The 22029-nt window shown below is 41.9% G+C and overlaps 3 protein-coding genes across 3 annotated transcripts in view; all 3 read right to left on the minus strand.

Moving 5' to 3' along the window:
• Nucleotides 1-908, minus strand: part of LOC111821477 (zinc finger protein OZF-like) — a 7323-nt gene extending 6415 nt beyond the window's left edge. The window contains 1 exon segment of the mRNA XM_023736220.1: nt 788-908. The gene's annotated coding sequence lies outside the window, so the exon portion shown is untranslated.
• LOC111821515 (zinc finger protein 766-like) lies at nt 803-8354 on the minus strand. Its single transcript, XM_023736480.1, has 4 exons — nt 8182-8354; nt 3933-4059; nt 3024-3119; nt 803-920 (listed from the first exon to the last, which is right to left on the minus strand). Exons 1-4 carry the CDS (start codon nt 8236-8238, stop codon nt 853-855), a joined length of 348 nt encoding a protein of 115 aa, XP_023592248.1. The 5' UTR covers nt 8239-8354; the 3' UTR covers nt 803-852.
• Nucleotides 8355-19189: 10835 nt separating this feature from the next.
• Nucleotides 19190-22029, minus strand: part of LOC101353835 (zinc finger protein 160) — a 25324-nt gene continuing 22484 nt past the window's right edge. Inside the window, exon 6 of the mRNA XM_023736482.1 lies at nt 19190-22029. This exon is cut by the window's right edge and continues 23 nt beyond it. Coding sequence (XP_023592250.1) covers nt 21251-22029 — 779 coding nt within the window. The 3' untranslated portion in view covers nt 19190-21250.

Below are 22029 nucleotides of genomic sequence, written 5' to 3' on the forward strand. Positions count from 1 at the left end.
ATGTTCTAGGGTTTCAGGATTGTTGATTCTCTGTTTGGCTTAGTTTTTCGGATCTTTGTTGTGGAGGGACGGCGTGGTGCTTCTGCCTAGACCACCATCTTGCCGGAGTCCTCTCAACATATTTTTTGTAACAAATTATGACATGTTAATTTTATGGTATTTGTCAGATTAAGACAGTCACTTAATACAAAGGGTATACTCCAAAGATACACAAAATTCCTAATGTAAAAAATTCAACTAATTTTAAATGGGAAAAGCAAACTTTGATAGTGCAGTGCTGTGAACTGCTATTGTATGGTCCTTCTAGTCATGGTCTTGTAACTCCCACAAAATGACTGGGTGGGACTATGTAAATAAGGTGCTTATGGCCCACCAAAACGATCAGACAGTTCTCTAATGCAAATAAGGTACACGGAAACTTTGAGGGGGTGGGACTATGGAAATAAGATGCATGGAACCCTTGTGGGGAATTGGTCAGTTTTGCTATTTTGCTAGGCTTACAAGGAGCCCATCCCAGAGGTTGTGGGAAGGCGGACTTCAATAGCATCAAGAAGAGGAGCTGAGTTTGTCCTTCGGACCTAGAGTCCCTGCTGAGAACCTCCTACACCCAAGAGACAAAGAGAACTATAACACTGGAGACAGCACAAAACGGCGAGAAGTGGTGGCAAACATGGGAGAGACCGGCAGTAGAGAAACACCAACAGCAGAACCAGGAGACTAGTGTGAGAAGGCGCAGTGTTGTTCTGGCCCACAGAGTGAGGCAGCTGCAGTGGGCGTGCTGACTTACTGAGCAAAAGAGCTGAGCATCTTCAGACAGGAGGCTTGCTGGAGGCGTAGGGTGCCTCTGGGCACTTATCGGTAGAGGTAAAGAGCTTTGTAACACTTGCCCAAGCAGGTCAGAGGCCAGGCCTGAGTTGGCTCTGCAACCAAGAGTGAGAACTCAGGTCAAAAGCAAGGTCCCAGTCCAAGAGTGCATGCCTGACGACAGCAGCCAAGAAGAAATTGTCCTAATTGAAGAACTGTATCCTGAGTTGCTCCTGTTAACTCCAAGTTGATCCTGATCCTGGATTGTAACCTGTTTCCTTCCTAATAAACTTATAACTGTGAGTACGGTCTGTGAGTTCTCTATGGCCATGCAATGAATTACTGAACCCATCAGAGAAATAGAGATTGCGGTGGGAGGGACTGCTGTTGTCAGAATTGGTAAAAAGGTTGGAAACTGGAAATATGTCTGACCTCCACCTCATAGGAATCAGCTTTTTAGGGTGCTGGCGGAGTGGGGTGTTTCTGGGCACTTGTCTGCGGAGCTAAAAGAGCTGTAACACTTGCCAAGCAGGACAGGGGCCAACAGGGGGACTGTCTTGAGATGCCCGAGAGAAACATGTCCTGAGAGGGCCGAGAGGAAGCCTATCCTCAAGGGGTTGAGAGGAAGCCTGTCCTCAGGTGGCTGAGAGGGCTGCACTGCCAAAAGGGGGTGTGCACAGCAGAGAGAAGGACCTGCTTGCTTGCATGGCTGGGAGGAGCTGAGAGAGCTGCCCTAAAGAAGGGAGACTCTGCCTACATATTTTCTGATCCTGATCCCATGTTACTTTCTTAATAAACCATTTATCTGTGAGCATGGCCTGTGAGTTCTGTGTGGCCACTCCCATGAATTATCGAACCTGGCAGAGAAGCAGAGAGTGTCGTGGGGGAAACAGATGGTGTCAGAATTGGTAAAAAAAAGAGTGGAGTGGAGGTATGTCTAACGTACACCTCACAGGAATCTGCTTTTAGCTGATTCTGATGGTGATACTCATTCTTCCTGAAGTTAGACGAGGTCTGACACTATTGCCACCATACCACTTGCATTGCAAACAAGAAAGGACAGAAATGAACAGACGTATAGGAACAGGTCTAGGAGGGGTCCTGAACTAACCTCAGAAAGGCAGTCGTCCCTGTATGAGGCTTCGATGTCCGCAGGGACTGTCCCAGGGAATCACAATCATCTCAAGAACAGATGTTCTCAAGAACCAGCATGTCCCCAGAACTTCCGAGTTCAAAGTCTTTAATTGGCTTCACTGAGCTTGGCTGGTGCAGTGGTTAAGAGCTCAGCCGCTAACCAAAAGGTCAGCAGTTGTAATCCACCAGCTGCTCCTTGGAAACCCTATGGGGCAGTTCTACTCTGTTCTATAAGGTCACTATGAATTGGAATCGAATCAATGGCACTGGGTTTGGTTTTTTTGGTTTTGTATAGTCATGCTTAAGGCCTCATTGCATAGTCATGACTGACAGATTCATGCATTACTGTCTAAGGATACCTGATAGGGTGGGGTTTGTGTAGCCCCCAACTCATTTGCACAAATTTTAAAGTGTTGCCAGGCATTTGATAACAAAGACACCTTGCCTACTTAGGAAATTCCAACGGTTATCTTTTTGGAACCAAAGACAAAGGCTAAATCGAGTTCTCTAACAGGGGCAAAACAGAACAAGGAGGTCTTGTAAAAGCCTTATGCAATTTCCTGAGCCTCATATGCAATGGAAGAGCTAACAATGCTTTGCTGTCTCCTGAGAAGGTCTCCCAAGAGTGTGGAATGAGAATGAAAGGTGGATGGGTCTTTCAGGTCAATGGATGCCTCAGCTCTGACCTGTATGAACTGGAAACTGGGGATCATATGGAATCAAGTACAGAAGCAGAAAACAAGACAGCAAGAGGACCCCTTTGAAACAGCCCTGCTTGTCCCTCTCAAAGCCAAGCCACCAAAGACCTCACAAAGACCATATAATAGGGTGCTGTAGGTCATAATAGACTTTGCCTTTATCTGTGCTTGAGCTGGAACAACACTGGAGGATGAACTCTTACATGTCTGAAGGGAGTGTTAAGTGGATGGGCAGGCAAGAGAATGAAGAAGAAAAATTTACTTTGAGACATTACTAGAAATAAACTTGTGTGTTTCTATTTAGGGGGTCTGCCAAAGAATATTTAATGCTGTGGTTTCTTCTCTGAGACCTTATCTATGTTCACATCTTGATACATTCCCACCTACCTGGGTAGTTTGCTTTATCCATCTTCTTGACCACAGTCCAGGGCTCCGTCCTTTCCTTCAAAATGGGGATAATATTCATCCCAGAAGGAGAGATTCCTGCTTATGAGAAAAGAAACATGATATGCTGTAGCTCCTCCAGAACAAAATCCAAGTCATTTGTTCAGCTTAGAACATCACAGATGACTTTTGAAAATCATTTTAAAAGTTCACCCACTGACTGCCCCCTTCAAAATGCTGAATCAAAAGCACAGAAGGAAAGTCATAGAATTGGATACATTAAAGGTAAGCCATAAGGTACATGTAGAAATCTGAATTAGTGTATGTTTTTCCTATGTATATTCTCAACAACAACATAAAATAAACTACATTAAAAAAAAGCTTCTAGTAGAAAAAAGCCATTTAGCTGTTTACTCATGCTTGCATTTTAACTATTGTTCTTTGATTTATGTAATCAAAATTTTAAGCTTTTGGAAAAATGTATAATTAACTGTTTTAATATAAAAGAGATTAAAAACATTACTCATTAGGCAAGAGAAAGGAAAACAAGTAATTCATCCTTTCACCAGCATCAGTTAACATGTATTATAAAGTTTATCATAAAATACTACTTTCAACAATAAAATAAATTAATAAAATATATTTTAAAAAAATAAAGTAAGCCATAAGGTTTTGTGCTTACTCAAGCCCCGGAAACAGCAATGTTCTAGCATGAAGTGGGCAGATCATCTGAAGAAGAGGAAGACTAAAGTCCAGATATTGCATTATGAAGCTTTTCATTTCTGAATCAACTTCAGTGACTGTCTTAAGAATAGGGCATCAAGCAGGGTAGGGGTTTCCAAGACACTCACAAGGGAAAATACAAAGATACACAAGGGCAGATTCCAACATCTGGAGGGAAGATATGCTCACCCAGGGAGACCAGGTTCCTGAAGTTCTCCAACATCACATCCCTGTACAAAGCCCTCTGAGCAGGGTCCAGGCAATCCCACTCCTCCTGAGAGAATTCTATGGCCACATCCCTGCACGTCAACAGTCCCTGAAATGAAAAACACATCTCACCAAGTGCACAAGGGAATGTTTTAATTTTCAAGAAAATGGTAGGAGAAATGTATACAAATCAATTCTGTTGATGTGAGCATTTTGACAGATCCACATAAGATAACATTACATAAGTTTTATGTCCCTAATTTTGTTCTGCCACATTTTTCCAGCAGAGTATATGAAATCCTTTCAGTCATGTTTTGTGGACAATAAAAAAAAGAAACTCGCCTCAGTTCAAACTGCTAGTAAGTGGCAGACACAGCACCTAAAGAGGTGGACAGGCTTCAGCAGTGAATCTAAAGAATCAGTCAAGTAACAGATACAGCATTAAAAGGATGTTCAAAAAGGGATTTCAAACAACCCTATGAAAATCTGTGAGATGCATTATGTAGGACATGTCCATACCCATGAGAAGAACCCTCTTTCAGGACTGGCAATTAACTGGAGCTTGAGATATCTTGATACGCTTGTTTGAGGTGACTACCTGGGTCCAGGAGATGCATGAAAATGGGGGTGGTGCAGCAATGCAGAGATGGACTGAATCTAGACATAGTCCTCTTTTACCGATAGATACAAAATGCCAATAAAAACTGTTCTGTGTGCCAGCAAGAGAGATATAGACTGGAGATGGCTGTGGGGCAGATTCCTAGGGGAAGGCCCTACACGTAGTTGGCATGTCAGACTGATGCTGATAGTCCTGGGATGCTTCACTTACTCCGGACTGGGCTTTGCTTACCCTGTGGTAGATGCAAATGCTCAGAGTACCATTAAAGAACCAGAAGACTCTGCATCAATCTGGACTGCTGAGTCATATTTCTTCAAAGGAACATGCTTTTATTCTCAGAGTAGTAGTCTGATACCAAATTAGAACAGGGAATTTAAACATTGCTTCTCTAAAATAGAGAGATAAAGGTATAAAGAGCTGGCTTACACACCTTCAAAAGTGTGTGCTCACATTCAATGAAGAGGGAGAGGGAGAATCTCCAATGGATAGATTCCTCTGACTTCTCTGGATCTGGGGAAGAAATGATGGGGGAGGATGCTAGTATGACTACACAATTCTTCCCCATATCACTTTAATTTTTGTCTCTTTTCCCCACATAGCCTCAAATATTTTTTCCCCTTGTCTGATGCTGTGGTCCAGGACCTGGGCTGCAACCAGGGTGAGTAATGGAAGCAGGGATAATTCCTAAGCAAAAACTCTAACTGTGAGTGGACTGACAGGGAGGCACTTTCCGGAGCAGCACTGTGCTGGCAATCTAGACCAGTACAGTGGCCGCACATCTAAAGTCCCTTCCGAAGGTAGAAAGGTTTGTATATAAATAGAAAAAAAGGAAAAAGAGTAGCTGTGTGTAATGAATGAATGGGTTATACAATGAGGGAAATCCAAAAAATTACATTAACGCTTTGAAAAAGGCTTAGGATAAAAAACGACTTATTTTCCCTTAGCTCAATTATATGATGCCTGAAAGGGTGATGAGACCACTCTTACTTTTGGAACCTGACAAGATCAGATGGAAATGTGTTCCAAACCTGAGTGGCCTGGGAGTAGTTTTACAACACGAAGTGATGATGGACTGAGGCTAATGACTGACTGGGACTCCAGCAGTATGTCAGTCTGACTCATTTTTCAGATTAAGGTATAACACTAGCACTGTCGAATACCAATATTGGTGGTTAAAATGTATTGGGAAATTGAGTTAAAGCCTCCTCCAGATATAATAAGTAACTTGCCTGAGGAAGAACTGGATCTAGATAACCATATAAATAACAGCATAATGAAGGGAGGGGAAAAGTAATCCTCCAAATGTTAGGCATAAAAAAGAAATCCATAGCCAAAGGCCAGCTGGTAGTTGTGCGATAATGAATCAACTTCTTGTTGTGTGCCAAGTGGATTCCAACTCATAGTGACTGTATATGAGAGAGGAGAACTACCCCATCGGGTTTCCTACGTTATAATCTTTTGGAAGATCTGTCACGTCATTTCTGTCATGCAGCTGCTGGTGGGTTCAGCTGACCTTTTAGTTAGCAGCTCAGCATTTAACCATTGTGGCACCAAGACTCCCTAATGAATCACCTTACAGAGAGCTATACGGCCTTTGTCCTTGCTTCCTGATAGATGTTGCTGTTGGGTACTGTCAAGTCAATTCCAACTCACAGCAACCCCATGTGACAAGAGTAGAAATGCCCCATAGGGTTTTCTTGGCTATAATATTTACAGAAGCAGATTACCAGGTCTTTCTCCTTCGGAATCGCTGGGTGTGTCTGCTGTGCAATGAACTGCTTAATATGGCCCTTCTAGCCATAGTCTTTGTGATTCATACACAATGATTGAGTGGGACTATGCAAATAAAGTATACGGAACCCTAACGAAGGGATTGCCTGCCATCCCAATAGGCTTAAAATGAGCCACTCCAGAGGTGGGAGGAGAGGATCTCACCACCACCAAGAAAGAAGAGCCAGGAGTGGAGTGCATCTTCTGTTCCCAGGATCTCTGAGCTGAGAAGCTGCTGGAAGCAGGAGACCAAGAAAGAGAGAGATGCACAACAATGAAGATGGTACGAAGCGGCAGCAGAGAAACAGTGTCAGCAGAACCAGGAAGTCGGCAGGAGATGGCCTGGCCATGGAGCGAGAAAGCTGAGTGCCTTTGGGCAAGAGGCATGCTGGTGGAGTAGGGTGCTTCTGGGCACTTAAGAGAGCTAGGTTTGCCGATCAAACAAGCTACAGAAAAACATCTTCAGGCCGAGACCTAGTGGCGGTGTGAGGTGTCTCAAGGCACTTATCAGCAGAGCTGAAAGAGCTTTGTAACACTTGCCTGAAGACGGCAGAGGCTGAGGGGCCAGAGATAGGCATGCTTGCTGGCTCTGCTGAGATGAGGCTGTTCTGATCAAAAAACTGCATCCTGGTATTCCTGAACCTGAACTGTAACCTGTTACTTCCCTAATAAACCTTATAACTGTATTGTGAGCTCTGTGTGGTCACTGCAACCAATTATCAAACTTCATAGAGAAGTAGAGGGTGGCTTTGGTAGAAGGCGCTGGTGAGAGGAAGTATGTCTGATCTTTGCTTCACAGCAATCAGCCTTGGGCTGTTGATCTTGATTCTCCCTCCCCCTTGTGAAGTTAGAGGAGGTCAGACGCCTCTGCCACACCATTTTTACAGGGTTTGAATCACCAACTTTTTGGTTATCAGCTGAGCGCTTCACCACTGCACTACCAGGGCTCCTTTTTCCTGACAGATATACCCATTCAATCTCCTGAATAACTGAGGTGCTTTTATTATCTAAAACCTGAGGAGGTTGCTGCTGGCATCTGATGTGTCAGGCAGGCTTGGCAGTTGGACATGTCTTTAACTTGTGAGACGTGGCCTAGCTCCAGGTGGCTGGGATCAGAGTAAGAAGTGCCAGATGTGCAGAAGTGAAACAAAGAAACAGAATTGATAAGACTGCTTTACACTGATCAACACACGGCCTATCAGAGAAGTGAGAACTGGGATTTGATTTTCCCAGCAGATGTGCTGTGAATGATTTAAAGAACCTTCTACTGTAGACTTTTAGGTGGATTCTGTATTTTAAAACTGATTTTGCAATGAAGCATCATTGATGTCTGTTAAAAACTTTCCATTCCATTCCACGTCATTAATATTTTGGTACCGGAAACATACTGATTCACTTCTTGAGGTTCAAATTTCTTATAAAATCTGGCAGGGCAGGTTTCCCATTATAAATCTTCTTTTCTGAAATTTCAGCTGTTCCCACAGATTAATATAGCACATAAGCGTGTGGTTTCTTTAATGCTGGTTCACAGATGCAACCCCTAAAGCCTCTCTGCTACCCCGTCTCACTGCCCCTACGGGGGCCCAGCCCCTATCTCCCACCCAGGACTGGTATGAAGCCCTTTCCATGACTCCCCAAATGGAGCCTCTTCACAAGTCCCATGTCACTGGGTCATCGTGAGATGCAATCTGCCTGCAGGTGAGAGGGGACTGCGGGAAGGCCTTGGATGAGTGTGAGCGAACTTGTCAAGTAGGACATGTCAGAGTCAGAGGAGATGAGCAAATTGCCGGACAGCATTTCAGGAAGGAGAAGACAGAGCCGTCAACAAAGAATATGACTTACCTGGGAAAGAGCCATTCTGCACCTGTCTTTCTTTCCTCCTCTTCCTCCTGGTTTCATTCTCAGGCAAGATCACTACTGAGATGTCAATGTAAGTGTCGAAAATATGCTGTTAAATTCTTAGAATCAGCATACCCCTTCCTGTGCCACAACCACACACACAGGGAGGACCTCACTTGGGGAAAGATGGTCCCTGTTGCCCACTGCCCCAGGAGGAACTCAGGGACAATAACCTTCTACATGGAGACCAACAGGTGAGTTTATCTCCCTCCCCTCCCGGTGAAGCCCACACTCCGCTGCAGCAGAGGGATCTGTGCTGGACTGACCCTTCCCTTCAGTTCCAGACCAGCCCTGACACCACACCCTATGCACAGCAGAGCCTCCTCACCTCCCCTGGATCAGGGACAGAAATGGAGGGCCCAGAGCCTTGGTGCTCACAGCTGCATGCAGATTAGAATCACCTGGGGCACTTTAAACATTCTTGAGCCTGTACATCACCCAGAGTATCTGAAGAGCAACCTCTGAGGAGGGGCACAAGTGATGTATTTGCAAAATGCCTGAGCAATCCAGTGGGAAGCCAGGGTTGAGCCAGCTCAGAGGAGGCAAGGCCAGCACACCCACCTTCCACCTGTGGCTCTGCTCTGCCCAGGGACCATGATGTCACACGGATCCAGCCAGTGCAACGGAAAGAGCACAGAGAATCTTGCAGAATGCATATCATGGGCCAGGGGTTGGGGGTGAGGGTGTGACTGAAATGTTAAATGGGGGTCAGAGAAGACTGCCCTGAGAAGGTGATAATAGCACAAAGAACTAAAGAATGAAGGGTGTGTACCAGGTGCATGTGAGGGACAAGGGAGATACAGGCAGAGGGACTGTCCGCCTGGAAGCCCCGAAGCAGTAGGGATTCTGGTCCCAGGAAGAAGTGTGTGTGGCTAGAGCAGAGGAGTGAGCAAGGAGTCAAGGAGGACATGAAGTCACAGAGTTGCTAATGAAGCAGATCAGGAAGGGGCTGAAGTCTTCAGCTGTTTTTCTTCCACACCCCGAAAGAATTTTGGAAACTATGTATTCCTTCACTCATTTTAAGATAACATCTCTTTTTTTTCTTCATTTTATCCTAAATTATATACAAATAATGCACTATCTTGTCTATTTAGAAAAAATTCCAAGATATTTATCGGAGCTCCAGGAGGTCGGAGCTGCCCTTAACTGAGACCTGGAGGAGGGCAGGGGAAACACATTTAGGGTTTAAGGTGGAGAAGATGCCTGTGAGAAGCCTTGCAGACATGTCCAGGAGCCGGCTAGACACATGAGTTTGGAGTTCAGGGGAGAGGTCTGGCTGGAGGTGAAACTGGGAGACGTCAGGGTGTTTAAAGCCGTGAGATAACATGGGAAGTCCGCGGGTGTACACAGAGAAGAGGGGCAAGAACTGCACCCTGGAGTGCTCCCTCCTTCAGAAACCAGGCGGTCCAGGAAAAACCAGAGGAGGAACCTGAGGCATGATCAGGAAGAAAAGTCAAAAATGAAAGAAATACACAGACAGGTAGATATTTAAAGAATACTGTGATGTCCTGAAAAGCAAGAAAAACGTTTTTCCCAAGAAAGGGAGTGATCAACTGTGTAACATGCTGCTGACTGAATCAGGGTTCAGCTTAGGAAAGAATCTCTGAGCAAATTTCTTCATTGTGAATACATGGGCTTTGCTGGAACAAGGTTCAAAGTCAATCCAGCACAGCCTCTGACATCTGCACAGAAAGGACAAGAGGGACGAGAGGGGAACGTCTACTTGTAGCTCAGAGCTCACTATTTTAACAGATCACACAAGGGAAGAAAATTGAGTATTAGATTACTGCTTAAGCTAGGTTTTCTCTATCAATACAAAAGATAATTGACATAAACAGTCTAACATTATTTACTAGGTACCAAAGAATGTTCCCAATATGTAATGAAAAGTAGAAAGCATGTAGTTCTAATAATTTGAACCTGACCTAGTAAATTTAAAAGGAAAAACAATTTTGGAAAAAAAAGTTATGACATCTAGCGTCAAAGTTAGGAGACTTGGTGGAGCAATGATTAAGCATTCAGCTGCTAACCAAAAGGTTGGTGGTGGTGAAGGGAAAGACATCACACAATATAAGAGAAATCAGCACAACTTAACTAAGGCAAAGCCATAGAAATTTCCTAGACATATACAAACCCAGCAACTGAGGAACCGAGTTGCTGGGGCTGAGGGCTGGAGACCACAGTCTCGGGCAACATCTAGGTCAACTGGCATAACATAGTTCATAAAGAAAATATTCTACATCCTACTTTGGTGAGTAGCATCTGGGGTCTCAAAAGCTTGCAAGCAGACATCTAAAATACATCTATTGGTTCCATCCCGTCCAGAGCAAAGGAGAATGAAGAAAACAAGACACAAGGACGATATTAGCCCAAAGGGCCACATGAACCACAGCCTCCACCAGCCTGAGCCCAGAAGAACCAGGTGGTGCCCAGCTACCACCACCAACTGCTCTGTCAGGGATCACAACAGAGTCCCGGATAGAGTGGGAGAAAAATGTTGCAGAAATTCAAATTCACGAAAAAAGACCAGACTGACTGGTCTGACATAGACTGGAGGAACCTCTGAGACTATGGTCCTCAGACACTCTGTTAACTTAGAACTGAAACCACTCCTGAAGCTCATTTTTCAGACAAAGATTAGACACACCTATGAAACAAACAGGAGCAGTGGTTAAGAGCTCGGCTGCTAACCAAAAGGTGGGCATTTTGAATCTACTAACTACTCCTTGGAAACCCTACTGGGCAGTTCTACTCCGTCCTATAGGGTCGATATGAGACAAAACCCACTTGACAGCAATGGGTTTGGTTATTGTGGTTTATGAAACAGACAAACGACACAGGTTAGGAACGTGCTTCTTAGTTCAATCAAATACCCAAGACCACATGGGTAACTCCTGCCCAAAAGCAAGATGAGAAGGCACGAAGGGACAGGCACTGGACCAATGGACACACGGAACCAAGGTGGAAAGGGGGAAAGTGCTGTCACATTGGTGGGATTGCAACAAATGTCACAAAACAACGTATATAAATTTTTGAATGCGAAACTAACTTGAGCTGTAAACTTTCACCTAAAGCACAATAAAGTTAAAAAATAAAATAAAAGATGAGAATGTAAGGGGGCAGGAAAACTAGATGAATGGAAACGTAACAACCGGAACAGAAACAACGAGAATGTTCATGCACTGTGAAGAATGTAATCAGCGTCAATGGACAACTTGGTAGAAATTGCTGAATGGGAACCTAAACTGCTGTGTAAACCTTCACCCAAAACACAGTGAAATATTACTTTAAAAAAAAACATCGGCAGTTTGAACCCACACAGCAGCTCTGTGGGAGAAAGACCTGGTGATCTGCTTCCATAAAGATTACAGCCAAGAAAACCCTATGGGGCAGTTCTACTCTCTCACAAGCGGTCACTATGAATCAGAATTGATTAAACAGAACAGTTATTATTTAGAGAAAAGTTGAAATTGACTAACATTAATCTCAATAATGCTGAAAAAGAACAATTAATTATGAAGATAAAAGTAAATCTCTTAAACAAACAAAAAACTTCTAATGTTCCTTTGAAAAGGCACCCTGTACAAAGAGTCTCCTGAAGGCAGAGGTTGAAGCCAAAATGAGACAAGTCACCGCCCTCCAGCTGAATAGCACTTATGATGGAGGTTATCTTCTGATGCAAATAATGATAAAATAAACAAGTCCTAAAGACAGGAGTTTTTGTCCTTTTCATTCTCATGTGTATGATTTAAACAAATTTTATGTTATAAAGCCACAAATATATTACAACTTAATCACCCATATCCCATCAACTCACCACTCTTGGATCTGAGTCCCCTCTTTTTCCATGACTGCGTGTTTTCCACTCTCACTATGAATGCCATCTGTCTTACCGGCTTTGCTTTTCTCTTGCTCCTGTCTTTTTTATGTTGTGTTTCCTCCTCAGTTTCTGCTCATTTTGTTGTCCACTATCTCCTCTCCTGCTGTTTCTCCCCTTCTCTCTAGTCCTCCTCTTAGACCTGTTCAGACCCACTCCTGCCCTGTTTTACCTCTTTGCTTTTTCTCCCCAACCTCTCGGATTGTCCCTCATCTTCATACATTTCTCCTCTCTCCCCGAGATACCCTCCAGGGGCGACACTGAGCGGGGAGCGGCGGGAATATCCCTAGAGACTTGAAGCTGCCCAAGGCGGACCGAGTTCAGGGAAGGGTTTTAAGCAAGAAAACGACGCGGCAGGCGGCATATGCACCGGCCGAGGGCAGAAAGGCCGGGGCGGGGACCCGCGTCAGCGCCGATTTTACACCGAAACTGACGCAGATACCCTGCCGGCGGCGGAGCCCCAGGGCCGGAACCTCTCACGGCCGTGCGGGGATTTCCAGGCGTGGGTGCGGCGGCTTTAACGTCGGGAACGACCTCCAGGCCCGAGAATGCAGAACGAGGACCGCGAACAACCGGCTTAAACCAGAAAGACTGAAACTAACTCACCGTGTTCTTACTGTCCGGGTAACCCTCCTCGTCTATAGTAAACTGCGCAGGCGCGCGCTGGATAGTCTCAGCAGCGTGGGGGCGGATTCTGGGCGGGGCGAGGACGGGCCAGTCCTCGGGCGGGGACGCGGTGGGTGGGGTGGGGTTTCTCTTCGCCTTGCTTCGGGTAGGTCTGCGTTTCCTGGCTTGAGACTTGAATAGCTTTAGTGTGTGCAGAAGGGCTGCTCTCTACTTATTTTAACTTCATATTTCAGACAACTTAATGTAAAAGCCGAGAGTTGTGAGGGCCGCTTACATTGGAAGCTGTGTCCTCTTAAATTGAAATCGGTTTAATTCGAAACAATTCTACAAGCTGGTGGAGACTCGCTTCCTCGGATTGAGGCAAGAGCGACTCAAGGATCTGGGCCTGCGACCTTGGAGGAGGGAGTTTGATGTGCAGAAGTGGTTGGACACAGGAACCGATTCTGATCTTAGAATTTATTTAGGCCATTTAATTAAGAAAGCACTGGAATTGTTGGTGTAGGAGAACTAAAATGTGAAATGCAAAACTGCTCCTATGCAAATGTGCAGTTTCATCCTGACAGCACGTCAGAGAGCATCGTTTCCATTTCTATCCCTTATGCACCTGAGAGGCAGAGAGTCACTCTGTGCTCAGTTCCTGAGATTTTCTTACTACTAGAACTGGGATGGGGGCCCTGGAAGACTCAGGCATGTGGTAATTTGGGTTACCAACCTTTGCTTAAAAAATACCAATAACAGCTAGGGCAAAAACAAAACACAAAATAACAAATGTTGGCACCGATGTGAAGAAATGGGAACTCTTGTCCATTGCTGGTGTGAATGCAAGATGGTACAGCCATAGTGGAAAAGCCAAAAAAATAAAAAAACAAAACAAAACCTGCCTTCCAGTGGATTCCGAGTCATAGTGAAAAACTGGCAATTTCTCAAAAAACTAAAAATAGAACAACCTTGTGACCCAGAAGTCCCACTGCTTGGAGGCAAGGCAGAGGCGCTTGGGCGTGGGCTTGGGGGGAGGGGCTGGGCGGAGCCAGATGGTAGGAACCAAAAAAAAAAAAAGTTGCCAATCATGTCAGTCAGACTCACAGCGTCCCTAGTGCTGCACAGAAAGGCTCTACAAGGTTTTTGTTGATGTGACATTTGATAGGCGCTCAGGTCTGTCTGTATGGGCACCTTGGGATTTGGAAACCCTTGAATCTCTTTGGCGTCCTATGGAGAAGGCTTGCTCTCTGCCTATTTTTAAGTTAGTGTTTCAGACAGTTTAAACTAAAAGCTTAGAGTTGTGTGGAACACATATTAGACGCTGCGATGTTTCTCTCCTGACAAGCTGAAAGGTATTTTTTGCGAGTGGGTGCTAGAAGTGAGGCACAAGCTACTCAGGGCGCTGAGACTGGATGGGGGGAGGTCGAATGTGCTGTGAGTTTGTTGGATCCAGGAAGGTCTTCTGCAATGAGAATTTAATTCGAGCCATTTAATTAAGAGGGGCTAGAGTTGTCTGTGTAGAGGATGCCAAAGACAAATGAAATATAAAACTGTGACTGTGCCAATGTGCAGTTCCATCCTGACGTCCCTCAGAGCATCATTTCCATTTCTATCCCTCATGCACCTAAAAGGCAAAGACTCAACCCTGTGCTCAGTTCCTGAGACTTTCCTAGTGCTGGACCTTGGGTGTAGGGATGGAGGGCTAAAGGATGTGGTAATTTAAGTCACCAACCTTTGCTTAAAAAATAGCAATAACTTTTAAAAACACAAATTGGGTTTTTGTTCTTCTTTATACTTATTATTCTATTCCATACTTCACATGACTGATAAGACTCAATATGTTTTAGATAATCTTTGGTGATATCATACTTTATTTAAATCTTTAATTTGTAAATATAATGTAATTTCAAATACACTTAACATTTATTTTGAGAGTAACTACAAAGCTTATTTAATTTAAAAATTGCTATATATTTTACCTATTTTCTTCATTTTTTATTTTAAAGTGTTCATCAGGTGGGGATGACAAAACCTGGAAAATGCGTTTGGATTAATTTTTACAAAATAATAATTAATTTTACAATATATATAAGGGAATTTTTAGGGAGGGCAATGGGGTTTTTGGTTTTTATTCTTTATATGAACCCTAAAGAAAGTAAAATTAGATTAGTAAGTTTCCATAGCCTCATTTATACCCTCACTAATTTTTAAAGCATGATCTGTGAGCTAACATATACTATGAAGTATATATTTTTCTCAAATTCCTACATATGGAAAATTTCTGTCAGTAAGGATTCTTTGATAAGGTCAAGGACTTTTGGATAAAAAGCCTATTCACATATATTACATTTATAAGATCTCACATTTTGAGATCGCAGTGTGATGGATCACTTTTATATGGCCTTTCTTGCCATAGTCTTCTAACTCCCACCAAATGATTGGGTGGGACTATGCAAATAAGGTGCTTGTGACCCACCAAGTTCATTGCACAGCTTGCTAATAATACAAATAAGGTGCATGGCACAATTGAGGTGGTGGGGCCATGAATGGAACCCTAACGAGAGGATTGGTCAGTTTTGCCATCCTGCTAGGCTTAAAATGAGCCATCCTAGAGGTGGAAAGGGGGGACCTAACTACCACAAGAAGAACTAGGAGTGGAGTGCATCCTTTGGACCCAAGATCCATGCACTGAGGACCTCCAAGACCCAGGAGACAGACTTATAACACCAGAGACAGCAAGAGATGGTGAAAAGCAGCAGCAGAAAAACAGCCACTGCAGAGGCAGCAGAACCAGGAGACCGGCAGGAGATGATGAGGTGGGCTTCCTGGCTCATAGAGTGAGAAAACTGAGTGCCTTTGGGCAAGAGGCTTAACGGCTGAATGGGGTGCCTTCAGGCATTTGGTGGAGCTAGGGTCGCTGACCCATAGACCTAAAGAGTTGGGTGCCTTCATGCAGGAGGCTTCCTGGCCAAGGGAGGTGCCTCCAGGCACTTGTCAGTAGATCTAGGCTCTATGGTCCACAGAGCAAGAGAACTAAGTGCCTTTGGGAAGGAGGCTTACTGGTAGAATAGGGTGCCTCCAGGTACTTGTTGACAGAGCTAGGCTCACCCACAGATCAAGAAAGCTGAGTGCCTTCGGGCAGAGGCTCATTGGCAGGGTGGGGTACCTTTGGGCACTTATCCGTAGTGGTAAAGAGCTTTGTAACACTTTGCCAAGCAGGGAAGAGGCCAGGCCAGCCCAAGAGGACCAAGGGGCTGAGGGCTGTAGGAGCCTAGGTCCAGGGAGTGGCCTGCTTGTGGGCAGGGCCTGGAAGCATTCCTGACTGAAGAACTGTATCCTGAGTGTTCTTGATCCTGAATTGTAACCTGTTACTTCCCTAATAAACTCCATACTTGTATCATCTGTGAGTTCTGTGTGTCCATTGCAATGAATTATCAAACCCAGCAGAGAAGAGAGGGCTGTGGGAGGGACAGCTGGTGTCAGAACTGGTAAAGAGGTTGGAGAGAGGAGGTATATCGGATCTCTGCTTTATAGGAATCAGCTTTGAGCTGATCCTGATGGTGATTCTCCCCACTGTGACGTTGGGGATGTCAGATGCTTCTGCCACACCAGTTTTACAGAGCTGTTTCATAAGCTGGAAGCCTTGGTTGCAGGGGGAGAGACTATATGAGATCTCTATATACTTTGTGCATAATTTTTCTGTAAATCTAAAAACTGCTCTAAAAAATAAAATCTATTTTAAAATGTTCACTGTATAAATAGGAACTAGCATAGAACTTTGGCTTTAGGGTCAGAACAATGTAGTTCATATTCTGGTTCCATCTTTTGGTACCATGAATAATATTTCTTTTATTATGTATTTTATATTTGTATGAGGGTAAAATTTCAAATACTTCTGAATAATCTAGTGAGAAATAAAATACTTTCTTCACTTTCATGAGCCCCAATAGTAATCCCTCCCTCTCTCTGGAAATAAACACTCCTGTTGGTTCTGACTGTATCCTTGCAATTTTTTTTTTTTAGAAATGGCTGATACCTAAATTTATGTATTTTATTTTATGTAAATACTATATGTAATATTCTACAGTTCTTTTCATCGTTTATATTCTGGAGATTTTTTGTTGGTAAATATAGATTTAGTGCATATTTCAAAATCCTTGTATGAGCATTCTCCTATTGTTGACATGTAGGTTATTTTCATTTGTTCAGCCATATAGAGAATGCTCCAATGACTATTTTCAGACAAATCAACTTTTTCAAGTGTTTATTTCTCTGTTAGACAATGTGGCCTGTAACTTCTGGGTAAAAGGTGAATGCGCTTAACATGTTGGTAGATGCTGGCAAGGAGCCCTTCCCCAAAACTGAACCAGTATCCTATGCTACCAGCAATGTTTCTTTGCCTCCATGGTCTCACCAGTATTTTTTATTACAACTCATTGTAATTTTGCCAGAAAGGTAGAAGTGCTTATTTTTTATTTTCTGTGAGATTCAGCAAGTTTATTTAATAAGGCTCATCTGCATTCCAGAATGTGAAGTTTTCTATACTTTAAGCTTTCAATATAGAGATTATTGTATATTTTAATCCTTCAAAACTAATATATGATGGTAATATTTTCTTGTAGACCATCTGTAATCTTTTACTTCTAATGTCTGTTTTAGAATAGATGTATTTTCTTCTTTTTTTAATGTTGTTAAACATCTACGTTCTACCTTATTTGGAATTTATCTTCTCCAGAAGTTGTGCATTCACTACATGACTGAAACTATATTGATACACTAACTCACAATATTTTACTGTTTAAAATTATGTTAAACCTTCTATCTGGGAATTATTTTTTAAATTCTCTGATATATGAATTGTTTGATTAGAGTTTTAAATAATAACCCTACATCACTTAGCACATAATTGAATCATCTTCACATTGGTAGAATAAACTCCATTTAGCAATTCTGTATCTTTTCAAGAAGACTATACCATCCCAGTGCATTAAATTTGATAATGCTTTATTTATATTGTTCTGTGTACTTGATGTAAAGTTGAATTATTCTATATTTCATTTTCACGGTTGTTACGGACTGAATTCTGTCCTCCCAAAAAATGTGTTTGTGGTGAAATGAGTTTCTCTATGTGGCCTTTTGCCTTGGTTCTTTTGGAAGAACAGCTTGAGAGATTTTCCCCTAAGCCCTGAGGAGTTACCTTTGTGCTACTTTTCTACCCCAGAAGGTTCATTACACTTCTTGGGTAAACTGCCAAAAACTTGATGGTTTGATACTTTTCGTTTGGTCTTCAGCTACATCCTGCCCTGTGATTGGCATGCACCTTGCAGGGATTGGTCAATAGACTATGCAAATGAAGTGACTACAGACTATACAAATGAAGTGTCTGTGGCCTACTCAGAAGGGATTGGTCAGTTTGTGGCCTGCTGGGAGGCGTCATGCCTTGAAATTAACAAGGAGTTGTGTATCTATACAGACAATCCCACAGAGGTTTTTCAGACAGAAAGAAGCAGGAAGAAGCATCAGAAGGAAGAAAGCAGCAGAGAAAGAGGAGACAAGGAGCCTCCTAAAAGAGTTGCAACATGGATGAAGACCTGTAGCACTGAAGACAGCCAAAGGCCCAGAAGGGGCCCGATGGCACAGCTGGCAGTGACAGGCCAAGGGCCTAGAAGCAGAGCTAGTGGCAAAAGGACCAGAAGGGGAACTGTGACATTCAATGGTGACAGACAGCAAGGTCAAGAGGAGGCCTGTCCTTTACAGTGTTGTAAATTCCTAACCCCCAAACTGTGGATGTAATCTCATTGAAATTAATGAGACAGTATTAGTGTAGGGTGTGCCTTAAATCAATCTCTTTTGAGATACAAAAGAGCATATTAAGCAAGCACAAACAGGAAGATACATGTGTGCCACATGATCACGAAGGAACCTAGGAATAGAAGCTGAAGAGACAAGTACCTTCTCCTAAAGTGGAAAGAGAGAGCCTTCCCCTACAGCCGGTGTCCTGAAATAAGACTTCTAGCCTCTTAAACTGTTATCAGAAGGGTTCAGTCCCTGGAGAAGGACATCATGTTTGGTAAACTAGATGGTCAGCGAAAAAGAGGAAGACCCTCAACGAGATGGACTGACACAGTGGCTGCAACAATGGGCTCAAGCATAACAATTGTGAGGAAGGCACAGGACTGAACAGTGTTTTGATCTGTTGTACACAGGGTCACAATGAGTTGGAACTGACTCGACGGTACCTAACGACACATTAACAAACTGTAAGAAAATTAATTTCTGTTTATTAAAACCACCCACTTGTGGTACTTATATTACATCAGCAATAGATAACTAAAACATTTTTTTAAATAAAAAGTCAGATTATAGAAGACTGGCAGAATGCTGGAGGCAGACTTACTCTTTATAGTACATTCATTATAAAACTTGAGAGCATCAAGTTGTTTGAAATTTAAAAAAAAAACTGCCCTTAAATTTCCTGCAATAGTTGGGATATATTTTTTTACTGCCTTATAATTTAAAGTGAATTTGATTAATTAGGTTTTACCTTTTTTCAAGTTAATGTAAATTATAAATATTTCTAGAAAATAAGTAGCTTATCCTGGATACACAACTGTGGGAATAAAGTTCACCATATTTCCCTTTACGATTTACTATTTCTTCTAAATATAGTTTAGAAATCTCTAGTGAGTCCATTTTTATTTCTTGATTGTGACAATGTTTTTGTTTTTCTAAAACCTTTTTTATTATTGTATATTAGTTGTAACAACTTATGAATTTTATTTAATAACAGGTTATTTTGTCTTTAATTTACAAGGCTGAATAATTGCTTCGCTAACTTCTAAATTTTGTTTTCTAAATTGCATTTTCATCTTTTTATTTGAAATAACTTTATATTTACAGAAATATTTGAGATAAATTTATAAAATACTAAATAAATATTAAAAAAATATTAAAAAAAGCTTAACATCCACATCATTAGAATTCTATTCATAATGACAGAAATTTGTGTACATGATCCCCCATTTCAGAATCTTCCTCAATGTCCATAATTCTAATAACAGTCTGCTCAAGCCGATGTAGGCTCTTACTATCAAGCACATCAAAATTCTTCCAGCCTCTATCCATTACCACATTCCAAAACCACTCTGCAGCAAAGCATTTGATAAGAGCAGCATACCCAATCTCTGGTAACAAACTATGTCTTAGTTGCCTAATGCTTTCATAACAAAAAAATCACAAGTGTCTGGCTTTAAAGAACAGGAATTTATTATCTGACAGTTTTGGAGGCTAGAAATCCAAATCAGGAGATTGGCTCTAGTGGAGGGTCCTTCCTTGTCTGTAGCAATGGGAGTTCCTTGGTGTTCTAGCATTTGTAGATTCATGTACCTCCATCTCCATATGGCACCTGTCCTCCCAGGGTGCGACCATCTATTCTGCTTTTTTGATGGCACCACTCACAAGTGATTAGGTTTAGGACCCACCCTGCTGTGGTAACATAATAAAGAAAACCTGTACTTCCAAACAGTGTCATATTATACAGGGGTTAGGATTTGTACATTTTTACACAATTCTATCAGTAAGAACTATCATAAAAAGAACATCTTTGATAGATTACCTCTGCTTTATTAAACCTCTCTGAAAACAGTAAAATGAAGCAGCCTTTTAAATTAATCAAGCTGACTGATGCTTCTCAACCATTACTCTAGAGTGATGGTTACTCTGGAACTTTTTTTTTTCATAGATTTTGTTTGTACTTTGCTTTAAAAAAATAAAGGGTCTCACCTTTGTTTACTAGAAATTTTAGCTCTTGCAAAGGGAGTTTCTGATAGAAATTGGGAATGATGCTGTTAGATACCTGAATTACCTGTGAAACAGCAGAATGTTATTTAGAAAATGTACCTTGATTAGTTGTAAATTTATATTGAAAACTCTATATACTGCAACAATAAAAAATAAATAAAAACATAAACAATTGATATGCTAAGAAGGGAAACAGTAATTATATGAGATGCTCAATTAAAACCAAAGAAGGCAGAAAAGGGAAGAAAAAGAAAACAAAAACAGAGAACAGCTATAATGAATAGAAAACTGTTATAAATGTGGTCAATATCAATCCAAGTATATCAATACTCACTTTAATGTGTATAGCTTAAAGTACAAAAATTAAAAGACAGAGGTTGTCAGTGTATAAAAAAGAAGATATAACTATATGTTCTTTACAAATAACCAATTTTAAATATTAAGAAAAATATAGGTTGAAAGGAAAGGGATAGACAAAGATATACCACTTTAACCTTAATCAAAAGACACTGCAGTAGTTAACTATATTAACTCCAGAGAAAGCAGACTTCAAAACAAGAAAAATTATCAGGTATAAGGAAGAGTGTTTCAGAATAATACGGGGACAGGTGTACAAGAACATATAAACATATGCCACTAATTACAATGGAAAGTTTTCTCTCTACTATGAATTGTCAGAAGTTCCCCAAGATTCGATTTTGTAAAAGTATTATCACAATCATAACATTTCTATGGTTTCTCTACAGTATGAATTCTCTGATGCTTAGAGAGTTTTGAATCCCAGTTAAAGGACTTCCCACAATCAGTGTATCTGTAATTATTCTCGCCAGTATGAATTCTCTGATGATTTGTAAGGCTTTCACGATGACTAAAGCCCTTGTCACATGTATTACATTTATATCGTTTTTCTCCAGTATGGATTCTCTGATGTCTAGCGAGATTTGAGCCCCACTTAAAGGTTTTTCCACATTCATTGCATCTGTACTTTTCCTCTCCAGTATGAATTTTCTTATGATCCCAAAGAATTGATGGACTGGAAAAAGCCTTGCCACATTCATTACATTTGCAAGGCTTCTCTCCACTATGAATTCGCTGATGTAGCACAAGATAAGATCTTTGGGAAAAAGCCTTACCACATTCATCACATTGGTAAGGTTTCTCTCCACTATGAATTTTTTGATGTTTCAAAAGACCTAATTTTCGGGTAAAAGCCTTACCACATTCTTTACATTTGTAAGGTATCTCTCCACTATGAATTTGCTGATGTTTCAAAAGATCTGATTTTCGGGTAAAAGCCTTACCACATTCATTACATTTGTAAGGTTTCTCCCCACTATGAATGTGCTGATGTTTCAAAAGACCTGATTTTTGGGTAAAAGACTTACCACATTCTTTACATTTGTAAGGTTTCTCTCCACTATGAATTTGTTGATGTTCCAAAAGACCTGATTTTCGAGTAAAAGCCTTACCACATTCATTACATTTGTAAGGTTTCTTTCCACTATGAA

Source organism: Trichechus manatus, unplaced genomic scaffold (genome assembly GCF_000243295.1).
Source record: "Trichechus manatus latirostris isolate Lorelei unplaced genomic scaffold, TriManLat1.0 scaffold00087, whole genome shotgun sequence".
Classification (NCBI taxonomy): Eukaryota; Metazoa; Chordata; class Mammalia; order Sirenia; family Trichechidae; genus Trichechus; species Trichechus manatus.

What these genes read in the sequence shown, in the direction of transcription:
- LOC111821515 (XM_023736480.1), bottom strand. Translation starts at nt 8,238, where the DNA reads ATGAAACCAGGAGGAAGAGGAGGAAAGAAAGACAGGTGCAGAATGGCT. An exon ending in GCAGAATGGCTCTTTCCCAG is followed by an intron (nt 4,060 to 8,181) that starts GTAAGTCATATT and finishes TTTTCATTTCAG; the next exon opens with GGACTGTTGACGTGCAGGGA. An exon ending in CAGGAACCTGGTCTCCCTGG is followed by an intron (nt 3,120 to 3,932) that starts GTGAGCATATCT and finishes TCTCATAAGCAG; the next exon opens with GAATCTCTCCTTCTGGGATG.